Source organism: Podarcis raffonei, chromosome 10 (genome assembly GCF_027172205.1).
Source record: "Podarcis raffonei isolate rPodRaf1 chromosome 10, rPodRaf1.pri, whole genome shotgun sequence".
NCBI lineage: Eukaryota > Metazoa > Chordata > Lepidosauria > Squamata > Lacertidae > Podarcis > Podarcis raffonei.
This window is the reverse complement of record NC_070611.1, coordinates 20,218,806-20,232,341: the sequence shown is the minus strand read 5'-3', so window position 1 is coordinate 20,232,341 and position 13,536 is coordinate 20,218,806. Positions and strand designations below refer to the sequence as shown.

Here is a 13,536-nt window from a genome sequence, read left to right as displayed (position 1 = left end):
GATGGCAATGTTTCTGCCTTCTCTATGTCTTGAGAAGGGAGTGGCAGCAATGGTGGCAGGAAGGGCAGTTTATGCTAGCACATTGACCATGGCCACCTCCCTGCCCTTTGCAACCTGCAGTCAAGCTGGTGTCAGTATCAGTTCACTATTTACCTTTGCATCTGGGCTTTAGAGAACTAACATGAAAAGGCCCAAAGAGCTACCCCTGTATCTGGGATGGATTCAGGTTCAAGGAGACCACTGGATGAACCCAAAATTGTGCAGGTTGTACATTACGTTCTGCCTGGGGTGTCTGTTTCTGGGCAAGGAAGAGGCTATGCAAGCTTTGAGGGTCATGTAAGGTAAAGGGACCCCTGACCGTTAAGTCCAGTCGCAGACGACTCTGGGGTTGCGGTGCTCATCTCGCTTTACAGGCCAAGGGAGCCGGCGTTTGTCCACAGACAGTTTTTCCAGGTCATGTGGCCAGCATGACTAAGCCGCTTCTGGTGCAACGGAACATGAAAACCAGAGCAGCGCACGGAAACACCGTTTACCTTCCCGCTGGAGCGGTACCTATTTATCTACTTGCACTTTTTGGCGTCCTTTCGAACTGCTAGGTTGGCAGGAGCTGGGACCGAACAACAGGAGCTCACCCTGTCGCGGGGATTTGAACCGCTGACCTTCTGATCGGCAAGCCCTAGGCTCTGTGGTTTAGACCACAGCACCTACCACTCCCTTGAGGGTCATACCAGATTGCAAAATGTCTGCAAGGAAAAATCTGACACTTGTGATAAAAGTCTTGCATGGTATGTCTGTTACACCCATTATCTGAATTTGGCCTGTACATTACACACATACCCTCAGATAAAGCAACTGAATTTATGGAAGGATAAAGGTTGAATACACCAAAAAAGTCAGCTTAATGTTTGTCTGTGCTCTGTGATGATCAAATGTAGCTCCATCTGTAAAAGCAGAATTAAGCCAACCAATTTTTATTGTGTGATGTCCAGTATTTTTAAAAAATTATGTATCAGCTTCCTAACAGGCCTAATAAAAAAAATGAAGAAATTATTTTCTCTCAAATGCAGCTAAAATAATCCTGTGCATACCCATTTCCTGTTAGCCATTTAAACTGGCTTTCACCAATTACAGCAAAAGCTACAATAGCCGCTGGTTCATGAAATGTCAAAAACACCCTGTAATCAATGCCTCGTATGGTTTTTATGACACAAAGTCACAATAACTTTATTTGTTCTTTCATTTGGGAATTTGCGCAACAATATTCACAGAAGGATTTTTTTTGGGGGGGGGGAGATGATGGACACAGGAAGGAAAGCTGCAGCAACACAAAGAAACAATGTGTTCCTAGCAATGCAGCAATTTTGTCACTGGATATGTTTGGTTGCGTGAATCAAATTCTCCCAGGGATAAGAGGCTTTGACACTGACAATGCTACAATAGTCTATGGAAACGGTGCGTAATTTATCTGCGCTGATCACGATGCAGTATCTGCACTAGGACTTGTCTCTCCCTTTGGCACAAAGTTCTTGTAATTCAAATGTATGATAAATTGTCACTTTTCAAAAAGATTAAAATCTTTTGGCAACTGCTTTATATAAAGCAAGGGTGGATACGCTATTCTTACTCCCCCAGCACAGAATGAAACTGTTTGCATTTCAAAGTACTGCAAAGCGTGTTCTCCTTCATGGAGAGCACGTGTTGCGGTGGGGTCTGCTGAGCCACCCCTCTGTTGCCAGGCAGGGTCTCTAAGGATGGCCTGGGGCAGTGATTGGTTCACTGGGGTAAAAGTTATGTTGCAATTTTGGTGGGAGGGGTAAAATGTTTAAATACTCTGCACGCAGCCTGCAGCTTTCTCTTTGCTGCGTGCAACGGATCACCCGCCCACCCGCCCTTGAGTAAGGGGTTGTTGCATTGACCTTGCTATGCCTGTCATGGGGTCGTCTCCCGTTTGGGCAGGGGCCTGGTAGGAAATTTGTCCATCTGGCTGATTGGCTGGACCATTTGGTTTTTGCCTACTGCGTAGCAAATCGTCACAACTTGTAAGGTTGCGGTTAGGCATTGGTTATAAATTGGTGGAGGAGGGGTTAGGATAGGCTGGGCCTGCCCCTCCATGGTTGCTGAGGAAAGGGAATTCTGTTAAAGGAATCCTGGGGCTTGCCATCTTTTCGTCCAATCCCTGGAATGGGACTAGGGCCGGCAAGCCTTCGGGGAGCATGCGGATGAGAATTGAGGGTCTGCGACTCAGCTCCATTTCTCCCCGACTTGTTTTCCCGCACTGTCTTTCGGTGGTGCCTGGAAGTCAGTTCTGTCTCCAGGCGGGGGGACAGATAGTCTTAACCAATGCCTAAACAACCACTCACGGTTTTGTATTTAAATAAAGTTGTGGCCAAAATTATGCCAAAAACATTAAACAAAAATTAAGTGTGCGTTGTGAGTTATTTGGGGGGTGGCTTGGGGACCTCGACACGCAACATTAATGTCACTGCGATCTGTGAAGGATCTCAACTACTGTACTCAACAGTGGTGAAGAGAAGAACTTGCTCTGTGGTGGCACCTATTTTATGAGATGATCTCTACTCGGAGATCAGATGGGCATCAACAGTTCCGTGTTTCTGCCGGCAACTGAAAACGTACCTCTTCACCCAAGCTTCTCCCGACTAACTCCTAGTATCTCTGGCTACTGGATAAATGACACAGAAGTTTTACAGTTGTTTTACTGATACAGCTTTTATTGCTGTCCTGTTTGTTTCATTTTCCTGGAATTTCTTTGAAATAATGGGAAATCACAAGAAATAAGATAAATCTCAACTGTGTATAACTAAGGAGAGAATTACGCTTCTCTCCCTGGCTGTAGGAATATTCGTCTTTCTTATGCTTATGAACAAGGGTGCTGCTCCTACCACACTGTGGACACCGCAATTTTAGCTCACACTCCCAAGTGGTGACCTGTTGAGTTTTCCTCTGACATGTATCCCGTAGGAATGTTAGCTGGCCCTTATAGGACCCGCTCACGTTCCTGAAAATTCAAAAACAAGCCTCACAGCCAAGCATAATTCAGTGTGCTTTTCATGTCTAGCCAAGCGGTCCTCTGTGTTGGCCTCTCGAGGGACCAATCAAGCAGAAGAGTAAATGCAACGCAAAGCGTTTTGCTCTCTTAATACCTCCTCCACTTTAATCCACAATGCCCCAAATGTGCCATTAAAGAGACGGACCAGCAAAAACAAGCGAAAACAAAGTAATTATGTTCTTGGGGCTGTGCAATGATAGATAAGAACACACACTCCCTGTTTCTACCCATACAAAGGGTGGGGGTATCCATTTTGTGTGAATGGAAAGGCCAGCAGACAAGCTATACCGTATGCAAACAACCCATACTTCTATTACAAATAAAGCACATTAAATAAAACATGTAAAATTTGATTCTGGAGGAATCAGAGATACTACTTTTAATAGGTATAAGTATATTTGGCAAACTATATTTAGTTCACCATAGCTGAGTACAGCTAGATGAATAGTGCAACCGTATGCATGTCTACTCAGAAGTAATAATAACAATATCTTATTATTTGTACCCCGCCCATCTGGCTGGGTTTCCCTAGCCACTCTGGGTGGCCTCCAATAAAGGTTATAAATACATCAAAATGTCACACATTAAAAACTTCCCTGAACAGGGAATCCCCTCTGAGTTCAATGTCCTAGGTGTATATGTGTATATATATGTGTGTGTGTTTGTGTGTGTGTGTGTTTCTAGATTCAGGTAGGTAGCTGTGTTGGTCTGACATGGTCAAAATAAATTTAAAAAATCAAAAAATCATCCAGTAGCACCTTAGAGATCAACCAAGTTTGTTCTGGGTATGAGCTTTCATGTAGTATCTGAAGAAGTGTGCATGTACATGAAACAAACTTAGTAGGTCTCTAAGGTGCTACTGGATGATTTTTTAAAAAATTTAAATTTATATATATGTGTGTATACATAGGAGGCAACTCCTAGGGGCCGAGGTCCCTTTGCCCCCCAATAAAATATCTGAGGCCCCCTAAAAAAGTTGGTAGACATTACCATTAATATAGTGTGTGTGCACCATGTCATGTATTATATGGGGTGGGGCTTACCTGTCCCCCAATATTCAAATTGGCACCCCATGTGCGTGCATGTGTATGAATGATTATAACCTAAGATGTACAGTTAATTGCTCTGAGTAATCTATACCTCTATAAAAGGTTCACAATTTAATTTTTAGAATAGGAAGACTCTGCAAGGTTTAAATCATATAAGCAGTAAACCCGAAGACCAACAGAGATCAGCTGTTATTCTGAGCAAGCAGTAACTTTTCAATTCTCCAATTTTTTTATTATTTTATTATTAGAGCCCAGTGGTAAAACACACTTGTTGCATGCCAAAGATCCCTGGCAACTCTGGATTAGGGATGAGTGGGAACAGGTCTAAGAAAAAGCTTTTACTAGCCAGAGACGACAGACCAATGTTCTGACTCCTCCGTATGAGGCAGTTTCTGTCGTTCATATTTTTGAGCTTCACAGACAAGCCACAGTTTGTCTTTGTCTCGATAAGGCACAGTTGCCCATCCTTTGACTTAACTCCCTGTCAATGAGTGACAACGCTCTCTGCATAATCCCAGTACCAGTGTCAAGCGTTGGCATTGTCAAGCACTTTGCTGGAGCCCACGTCCCAGTAGAGGCCTGTTGCTAATTCCCGGAGCCTCTTGGCTCTGCTGCTCCTTCTCTTTGCTGTTGCTGACAATTCACCTGAGCTCTCTGAACAAGCAAGCAAGCAAGCAAGCGCCCTAGCAGTGAGAAGCACACAGAGAAGCCTCTGAGGCCTTTGCATGTCTTGCCTCCACTCTCTGGGAGGTGGTACATTCTGGGCCCAGAGGCAGAGGCAAGAGAATAGGCACTGCCAATAGCAGCTTGGGGGGAGGCGCTGAAAGCACCTTGCCCAAAAGATCCCAATTCCAGATGATGCCCAGGCTATTTAGATACCGTATTTTCCCGTGTATTAGACAGGGTTTTTTGACTCAGAAATCATGTCCGTTTCCGAGCACAATTCAAAGTGTTGGTGCTGACCTTTAAAGCCCTAAACAGCCTCGGTCCAGTATACCTGAAGGAGCGTCTCCGCCCCCATCGTTCTGCCTGGACGCTGAGGTCCAGCGCCGAGGGCCTTCTGGCAGTTCCCTCACTGTGAGAAATGAGGTTACAGGGAACCAGGCAGAGGGCCTTCTCGGTAGTGGCGCCTGCCCTGTGGAGCGCCCTCCCACCAGATGTCAAGACAATAAAAAACTAAACAGGTGGCCCTGTCTAGGGAGGTTTTTAATGTCTGACGCTGTATTGTTTTTAATATTCAGTTGGAAGTCGCCCAGAGTGGCTGGGGAAACCCAGCCAGATGGGCGGGGTATAAATAATAAAAGAAAGAAAAAAGAAACTGGGGTTGTCCAATACACGGATAGTGGCATGGGGGGGGGGGAGAGAAGCGGCGCGGTGCCAGCCAGTTAGTTGGCAGGGGCGCGGCTTCCCCTGATGCTGTAGTGAGCAGCGAGCAATCTGGGGGGGGGGTGTTTCCTGTCCGCAGCTGTGTGGGGAGAAGCTATACGCCACCAGCCAGCTCGTTGGTGGGAGCGCAACTTCCCACATGCCGCTGCGCGCGGCAGGCACTCCCTGAGTCGTTTCCCGCGTGCGGCGATACCGGGGGGGGTTGCGCTCCTCCAAGCCATTCAATTGGTGGGAGCACAAGCTCCTCTGGTATCGCCGCACACGGGAAACGATCTAGGGAGTGTTTCCTGCCTGCAGCTGCATGGGGAGAGAGGCTCAACAACTTTGGCCATCTCTCCACATTTTCTTAAAACTGAGTCCCCCAAAATGGTGTGTGTGTGTGTCTTATACATGGGGGCGTCTTATAGACGGGAAAATACGGTAAATGAGGTTGGGTGGGGGGTACTCATTTTAATTTATTTTTAAGCAATGGAAAAGAAGATTATTTGGAAAATGTAAAATTGCATGCATGCCTAATATCTGCAGTTCTGGGGATTAGCTTTTCATCCCCCGGTTCCGACAGACACTTCCCCTGTCCCTCTTCTGGAGAAGGTCCTCCCTCAGGGTGACTAAGGGCGGTTCTATTCCAAAACCACATCTAAGCCCAGAATGAAATGGGTCTTGATATTCAGTTTCCTCCAAGAGTACCTGCACCACCACCATCTTGAGCAACTTGCCCTTCAAAGGGGTATTAGCAACTGGGAAGTAGAGTTGGAACAATCTCCCCCTTGGTCTCCTAGAACACGCAGAGAACTGAAAAGGCCAGATGAGAGATTGGTTGTGCACAGAAAGCTCCCCTGGCGAGAAGAAGAAGAAGAGTTTGGATTTGATATCCCGCTTTATCACTACCCAAAGGAGTCTCAAAGCAGCTAACAATCTCCTTTTCCCTTCCTCCCCCACAACAAACATTCTGTGAGGTGAGTGGGGCTGAGAGACTTCAGAGAAGTGTGACTAGCCCAAGGTCACCCAGCAGCTGCATGTGGAGGAGCAGGGAATCGAACCCGGTTCACCAGATTACGAGTCCACCACTCTTAACCACTACACCACACTGGCGAGGAGGGGACTGAGGCAGCTGGGGGAAGGCAGGGACTTCCAGACCTCACAACTGCTTCATTGGGGCAACTGCTTCATTGGGAAGGGCTGTTGGGATCACTAGGCCTGCAATGTTTTGGTTTTTTCAAAGTTAACCACATGGACACTGTGTTTATTTTTATTGCTGACCTACTCTTGTCTCCGGCTCCTGACAATAGGCCTCAAAAACTTAAAGTGATCTCATGAAATAGGTCTCCGCAGTGCCCTGGATGCCCCAGGTACTGTTTGAGCAGTGGCACACAGAAGGGCATAGAGGCAAAGTGGTCACAGTGACCTACTGGTGGTTCTAAGAATCGACTGGCGCAGAAGCACACCAAAAAAAGCCTCAATGGAAAATCTACCTGTAGACGATCACGCACTCTACTGAGCGCCTGGTATTCCTCAAGAAAAGGCTCTCACCACTTGCATTCTAGAATCCATCTGGACAGCTTTGGTGTGGAGCACTCCTGTTTAGTGCTATTTTGGTTACACATTTGTTATTCATACCCCACCCATCTGACTGAGTTTCCCCAGCCACTCTGGGCAGCTCTCAATCGAATATTAAAAACACAATACAGCTTCCCTAAACAGACCAATCACCTCCGAACATCGAAATAGAGATAACAATACAGTGGTACCTCGGGTTAAGTACTTAATTCGTTCTGGAGGTCCGTTCTTAACCTGAAACTGTTCTTAACCTGAAGCACCACTTTAGCTTTTGGGGCCTCCCACTGCCACCGCACCACCGGAGCACGATTTCTGTTCTCATCCTGAAGCAAAGTTCTTAACCGAAGGTACTATTTCTGGGTTAGCGGAGTCTGTAACCTGAAGCATATGTAACCAGAGGTACCACTGTAGAGGCAAGGCAGCAAAGAGTAATGGAACCAGAAATGGGCCATTGCTTGTAAATGCACTATAAACTTTGATTTAGTACTAGGTATGAAAGCATTCCTAAGAATAACCATTTGTTTGCTGAATATATGTCCCCCCCCCCAAAAAAATATCCTCTCTCTGCTATACAGTGGTATGTCAGGTTACATACGCTTCAGGTTACAGACGCTTCAGGTTACAGACTCCGCTAACCCAGAAATAGTACCTCGGGTTAAGAACTTTGCTTCAGGATGAGAACAGAAATTGTGTTCCGGCAGTGCGGCGGCAGCGGGAAGCCCCATTAGCTAAAGTGGTACCTCAGGTTAAGAACAGTTTCAGGTTAGGAACGGACCTCTGGAACGAATTAAGTACTTAACCCGAGGTCCCACTGTAATGCTTAATTGAGAAGCTCTTCATTTAAACTACAAAAGCTCCTCTGAATCTGTTTTAAAAAACAACAAGAGGGACGTAATCTCCGACAGCAAGTAGCTAATTAAGTGAGATTTGAACTCGATTAATTTTGGCAGTGTCCTATTACGAGGGAATCCAGAAAAGCCAGAGAAAAATAACGCAAGCCAATTGCTGTTGCTGCTATTTTCAAAAATCTTTTAGCACATGCAGTGGATTAGTAATAACATGCCAAAACACGAAGAGCTATTGACATTAAAAAAAAAAAAAGCAACAACCCCACCATACTGAAGTACAATAATTTAAAGTGTTTCCACACTGCTTATTAACTAAATAGCAGCAATTATGTAATTAAGGGTGATGACTGCTAAATGTACCACAACAAACCTTTGCCTAGTTAATTTTAAGCTACATCCTACTGAGATTTTACACACCAAAAAGCACAACCCAATGACATTCCATGCTTGGCTTTCAACCAAAAAGCTGCAATTTCCAACCAAATGATCACAAAACACCATGCAGTCCAAATACAGCTGTACATGACATCAGTAAGGCCGTGCAGAGCTGAGACACACACACACACACTCAACGTTTAAAGATCAGTCAAGAATACACACGTGGAATCATATAAAGAAGCCATCCAGGTTGGTGTTGAAAAACTAGGTATCTGTGGAAGATTAAGAGGCAAACTTGGAACTTTTGGAAGAGCTACATTGGGAAGACTGTTGGTGATGGTCCTGCAGAGAAATAGACAACGTAGGAGCACAAGAAAAATAGATTGTAAAAAGGAAAGCTCGAGGAGTAGGTGCAAACCAAATGGGGACCAAATTTGGCATAGGGCCTTCCGGAAACACTTACTTGACAGGCTGCCATGATTCTTGTTCAAGACCTCTGTGAAGGGACTGGGCAATGGAGGACTCCATGAGATCAATGTAGCGGATGACCAAGGGAACAAAAATCTCCTGCAAGTGCTTGTGAAACTTCCCATTGCACAAAAGTGCTTGAAAAACAAACAGACAAAAAAAAAAAATAGGTTGCAATTATTTCCCTAGCTTTGGTTATGACAGGATTTAAAGATGACACTATGTGCTGACGGCATTCCGCCAGAGGTTACTTAAACACCTTAATTATAAATACTTGTGTTGTGAGGGAACCATAACAGCAATCTAATGTCACGTTTTGTGGTGTTTACTGCCATAGTTATTGATATTCTCCAATAAAAATGTGTGCAGCGCCATAAATACTGGTTTATTAGTGCTTTTAAAATTAACTAGATATTGTTGTTGTTATCATCATCTACAATTATTAGTATATTGCAGGTCTCAGGGAAGTTGGCAACATAAATACACAATACGAAAATACAAAACAAAAACAACCTCCATGTCCCCAACACATTTTAAAAGGGCATTGGATGTTAATCAGCCAAAGGCCTGGTTAAAGAGGAACATCTTCACCTGGCTCCTAAAGGTGTATAATGAAGGCACCAGGTGGACTTCTCTGGGGAAAGCATTCTACAAACAGGGAGTCATGCAGAAAAGGCCCATTCTCATGATGGCACCCTCTGGACCTCTTTTGGAAGAGTTGCGAAAAGGAGCACCCCAGAAGATGATCTGAGGGTCCAGGTAGGTTCATACGGAGAGAGGAGGTCCTTAGGGTATAGCGGCCCTGAGTCATTTAAAGCTTTATAGGACAAAACCAGCACTTTGAATAGGGCCCAGAAACTAACTGGTAGCCAGTGCAGTCAAACCATCAGTGCTGAAACTGTCTTGCCTCGGTGAGCAACTGGCTGCTGAATTCTGCACTAGCTGAGGTTTCCGAACCGTCTTCAGAGGCAGCCATACATATAATGTCTTGCAGTAATCTAACCTCGAGGTTACCAGAGCCTAAATAGCAGTAGTTAGGCTACCCCTGGGGGACTAGCAATGAAGATAAAGGTTTGTCCCACCCACACAAGTACAGTGGTACCTCTGGATGCAAACGGGATCCGTTCCGGAGCCCCGTTCGCATCCTGAGCAGAACATAACCCGCATCTGCGTGGGTCACAATTCGCCGCTTCTGCACATGCACGTGACATCATTTTGAGCATCTGTGCATGCGCGAGCGGTGAAACCCGGAAGCAACCCGTTCCGTTACTTCTGGGTCACCGCGGAACGCAACCTGAAAATGCTCAACCTGAAGCATATTTAACACGAGGTATGACTGTATTTCCACTTATGCAGTGAACTTCCCTCCCTTCCCTTCTCCCCACACACCCCAATCTGCTCCGAAGAGTTGAGCGACACCCCCACCTGAACCAATTTGGGAGGCATTCAGGGCGAGGAAAGCGAAGAGAAGTTCTGTTGCACAAGCGGAAGTCCTTAAGCAAACTGGGTGACTTAGGGATATAATCCTATTCACACAGGATTCGATCCAGAAAGACCCTGTTTGCACATGCTTTTGATTCGCCTGCTTGGAGGTGAACACATTTTGGATCAGGAGATCTGGCATAAGCTAACGCCATTTACAATTCATATGTTAAAAAATGAACTGAAGCGCTTCCTAATTTGCCAACTGCCTTGTTGAGGCCGTGATCCTGTGCAGACTGATTTGAATGCACGCCCCACTGAACTCAATGGAACCTCTAGTGAGTGTGCATAGGATTGCGCCCCAAGTGCATTTTCTGATGTGGAGCTGCAAGTTGTCGTCGTTGTTATTAATATTAATATTATTTGAATTTATATACTGATCTATACACAGAGGTCTCAGGGAAGTTCACAAAAAAAGATCACAGTACAGTGGTGCCTTGCAAGACGAACGCCTCGCAAAACGAAAAACTCGCAAGACGAAAGAGTTTTCCGTTTTTGAGTCGTTCCGCAAGACGAATTTCCCTATGGGCTTGCTTCGCAAGAAGAAAGCCCATAGGGAAATCTCCGGGGACCTCTTTTAAATGCTGGCGGTGGGGAGCAAAGCCTTTCGCCCCCCGCTGGCCTTCAGAAGAGGTCCAGGAAGGCCGGCGGGGGCCGAAAGGCTTTGCTCCCCACCGCCAGCATTTTAAAAGCGGTCCGGGATAGCAGGGCTTTCCCGCTATCCCGGACCGCTTTTAAAATGCTGGCCATCGGTCCTGGACCTCTTCTGAAGGCCGGCTCCCCCCCGGCCTTTGCTCCCCCCCGCCTGCCTTCCCGGGACAGCGGAGACTTTTCCGCTGTCCCGGGGCGATCTTAAAATGCCTTCGCTGCCGACCCCCAGCATTTTAAAAGCCCCCGGGACAGCAGAAAAGCCCTTGTCCCCCCCCCAGCCTTCAGAAGAGTCTGGTCTGAAGGCGGTTTCCATAGGAACGCATTGATTGATTTTCAATGCATTCCTATGGGAAACGGTGCTTCACAAGACGAAAAACTCGCAAGAAGAAAAAACTTGCGGAACGAATTAATTTCGTCTTGCAAGGCACCACTGTATATAAAATAAAAATGAAAGCAATAAACCAACAATACCACCCCAAAGAGCCACATTTTAAAAGGATATGGGATGTTGATCAGGTCAACCAAAGGCCAAGTTAAAAAGGAACATTTTTGCCTGGTGCCTAAAGGTGTATAATGAAGGTGCCAGACGAACTTCCCTGGGGAGAGCATTCCACAGACGGGGAGCCACTGCAGAGAAGGCCCGTTCTCGTGTTGCCACCCTCCGGACCTCTGAAAGGAGGGCCTCAGAAGATGATCTCAGGGTCCGAGTAGGTTGCTCTCACCTGCCAACTTGATATGGATATTGGGCTGCGGGCGAAGCCTGAGCGACTCATTCCTGGTAGGGACTTATATCCCCCTGTGTTTCCTTCGCATTAACAGCGTTTGTTATTGAATAACATCTCGGAAAGAAACACGGTTAAAAATAAAAAAGCAAAGCAGCAAAGCCAAGCTTCAGCCACCATAAATATATTTTTGCACTTAGGTTCATTAAAGCCATCAAGGAAAGAAAAAAACCATCTCCCAAAGCACCCACATTAGACCCAGTACACCTGCTCTCCAGACACCTCAGACTGTTGTTCTTATAACATGTCTTTTAAATGCCAGCAACTATCCATGGTTTCTCCCCACTACGCTGCTGTGCTCCACACCTTTCCCTCTTCAACCTCTCATTCCCAACCTCACCTTGATCTCTCCCCACTATTCTCAGCTCCGCAGCTTCTATGGACCTTGATCTGAGATCTGAAGGGAACACAGCTGAGACTGTATAATGTACATGCACCCTTGCTCCCCCTCCATTAGCTCTTGCGGGTTTTTTTTGTAGCTTGTTGTGCTATGCCATGGGTAGGCAAACTAAGGCCTGGTGGCCGGATCCAGCCCAATCGCCTTCCAAATCCCGCGGATGGTCCAGGAATCAGCGTGTTTTTACATGAATAGAATGTGCCCTTTTATTTAAAATGCATCTCTGGGTTATTTGTGGGGCCTGCCTGGTGTTTTTACATGAGTAGAATGTGTGCTTTTATTTAAAATGCATCTCTGGGTTATTTGTGGGGCATAGGAATTTGTTCATTATTTTCCCTTCAAAATACAGTCCGGCCCCCCACAAGGTCTGATGGACAGTGGACTGGCCCCATGCTGAAAAAGTTTGCTGATCCCTGTGCCATGCTATGGCTCCTTATGAGCATATTGGTATGAATCTGCACCAGCCTGAGGATACATTTCCATGGGCTTATTTATGTTCCAATTTTGGGGAACCCTAACAGCGTTTCCGTGTGCTACTCTGGTTCGCCAGAAGCGGCTTAGTCATGCTGGCCACATGACCCGGAAGCTGTACGCTGGCTCCCTTGGCCCATAAAGCGAGATGAGCGCCGCAACCCCAGAGTCAGTCACGACTGGGACTTCCGGGTTGGCGCCATCGTCTAATGGCGGATTCCCTCCGAGCTCCGGAGGGAATCTGCTCAACAGGGGTCGGGTCCTACCGCGGCGGCGACGCGGGGACCCTTAGAAACCACAGGCGCTGAAGCCTGGGGACCTGGGGACTCGGTGGGCACCATTTGCGCGCCCCCCGACTCGCAAAGAAGCCTTTTTAAAGGCTTCGGAACGGGGGACGGAGGGAGGCGTGGTGCTGAGAGTTCGAATGCTTCCCCTGCTGAGTGAAGCCGCATGCCATGGATAGAGAGCGCTAACTTCTTTCTTTGAACATTTGGATCAAAAGTAACGACCCGTGAGTAACACGGTAATTGGACTTAAAAGGGAAATTTATTTCTGGGAATTCGGCAAGATCGGGCAAGGTGCTAAAAAGGAAGTCAACCTACCCGCCTTGTAGACATCGTAAAGCAAGGATTTTATTACTAAGGTTGTGTGAATGTCTTTCTTTTTGTGGAAAAAGAGCAATTAACTTTATATTGGGCCAATTTAAGTGACTGTGCTGGAGGATAAGAGAACGGAATTTACCCCTCCCCCCAAACCTGGGAGCAATCGGGGAGAGAGCCTGTGGAAGAGGTTTATAGATTTTGACAGCTGTCAAACTAGCTGTCAAAGTTGGGGGGAAAAAGGAGAACTGTGTCTTTGCTGTCTTTGCTGGTTACATTTGATACAATTTGGTAACAAATTGTCAAAAATAAAGAAGAAAAGGATAATTTGTCATTAAGTAACTAGAATCCCTCTAGAGGGGATTCAGGACATTACAAAAATGGCTGTAAGTGGAAAAATA

At 46.2% G+C, this 13,536-nt stretch overlaps 1 protein-coding gene across 11 annotated transcripts in view; it reads right to left on the bottom strand.

The window, feature by feature from the left end:
- CADPS2 (calcium dependent secretion activator 2) overlaps positions 1 to 13,536 on the bottom strand; it is a 360,741-nt gene that overhangs the window by 54,585 nt on the left and 292,620 nt on the right. For 6 of the 11 annotated variants that reach the window (XM_053405611.1, XM_053405613.1, XM_053405612.1 and 3 more), the window contains 2 exons: positions 8,749 to 8,890; positions 8,508 to 8,627 (listed from right to left, as the gene is read on the bottom strand). In XM_053405611.1, coding sequence (XP_053261586.1) covers positions 8,508 to 8,627; positions 8,749 to 8,890 — 262 coding nt within the window. The remainder of the gene's footprint in view (positions 1 to 8,507; positions 8,628 to 8,748; positions 8,891 to 13,536) is intronic. The other 5 variants (XM_053405616.1, XM_053405617.1, XM_053405618.1 and 2 more) reach the window with 1 other exon arrangement.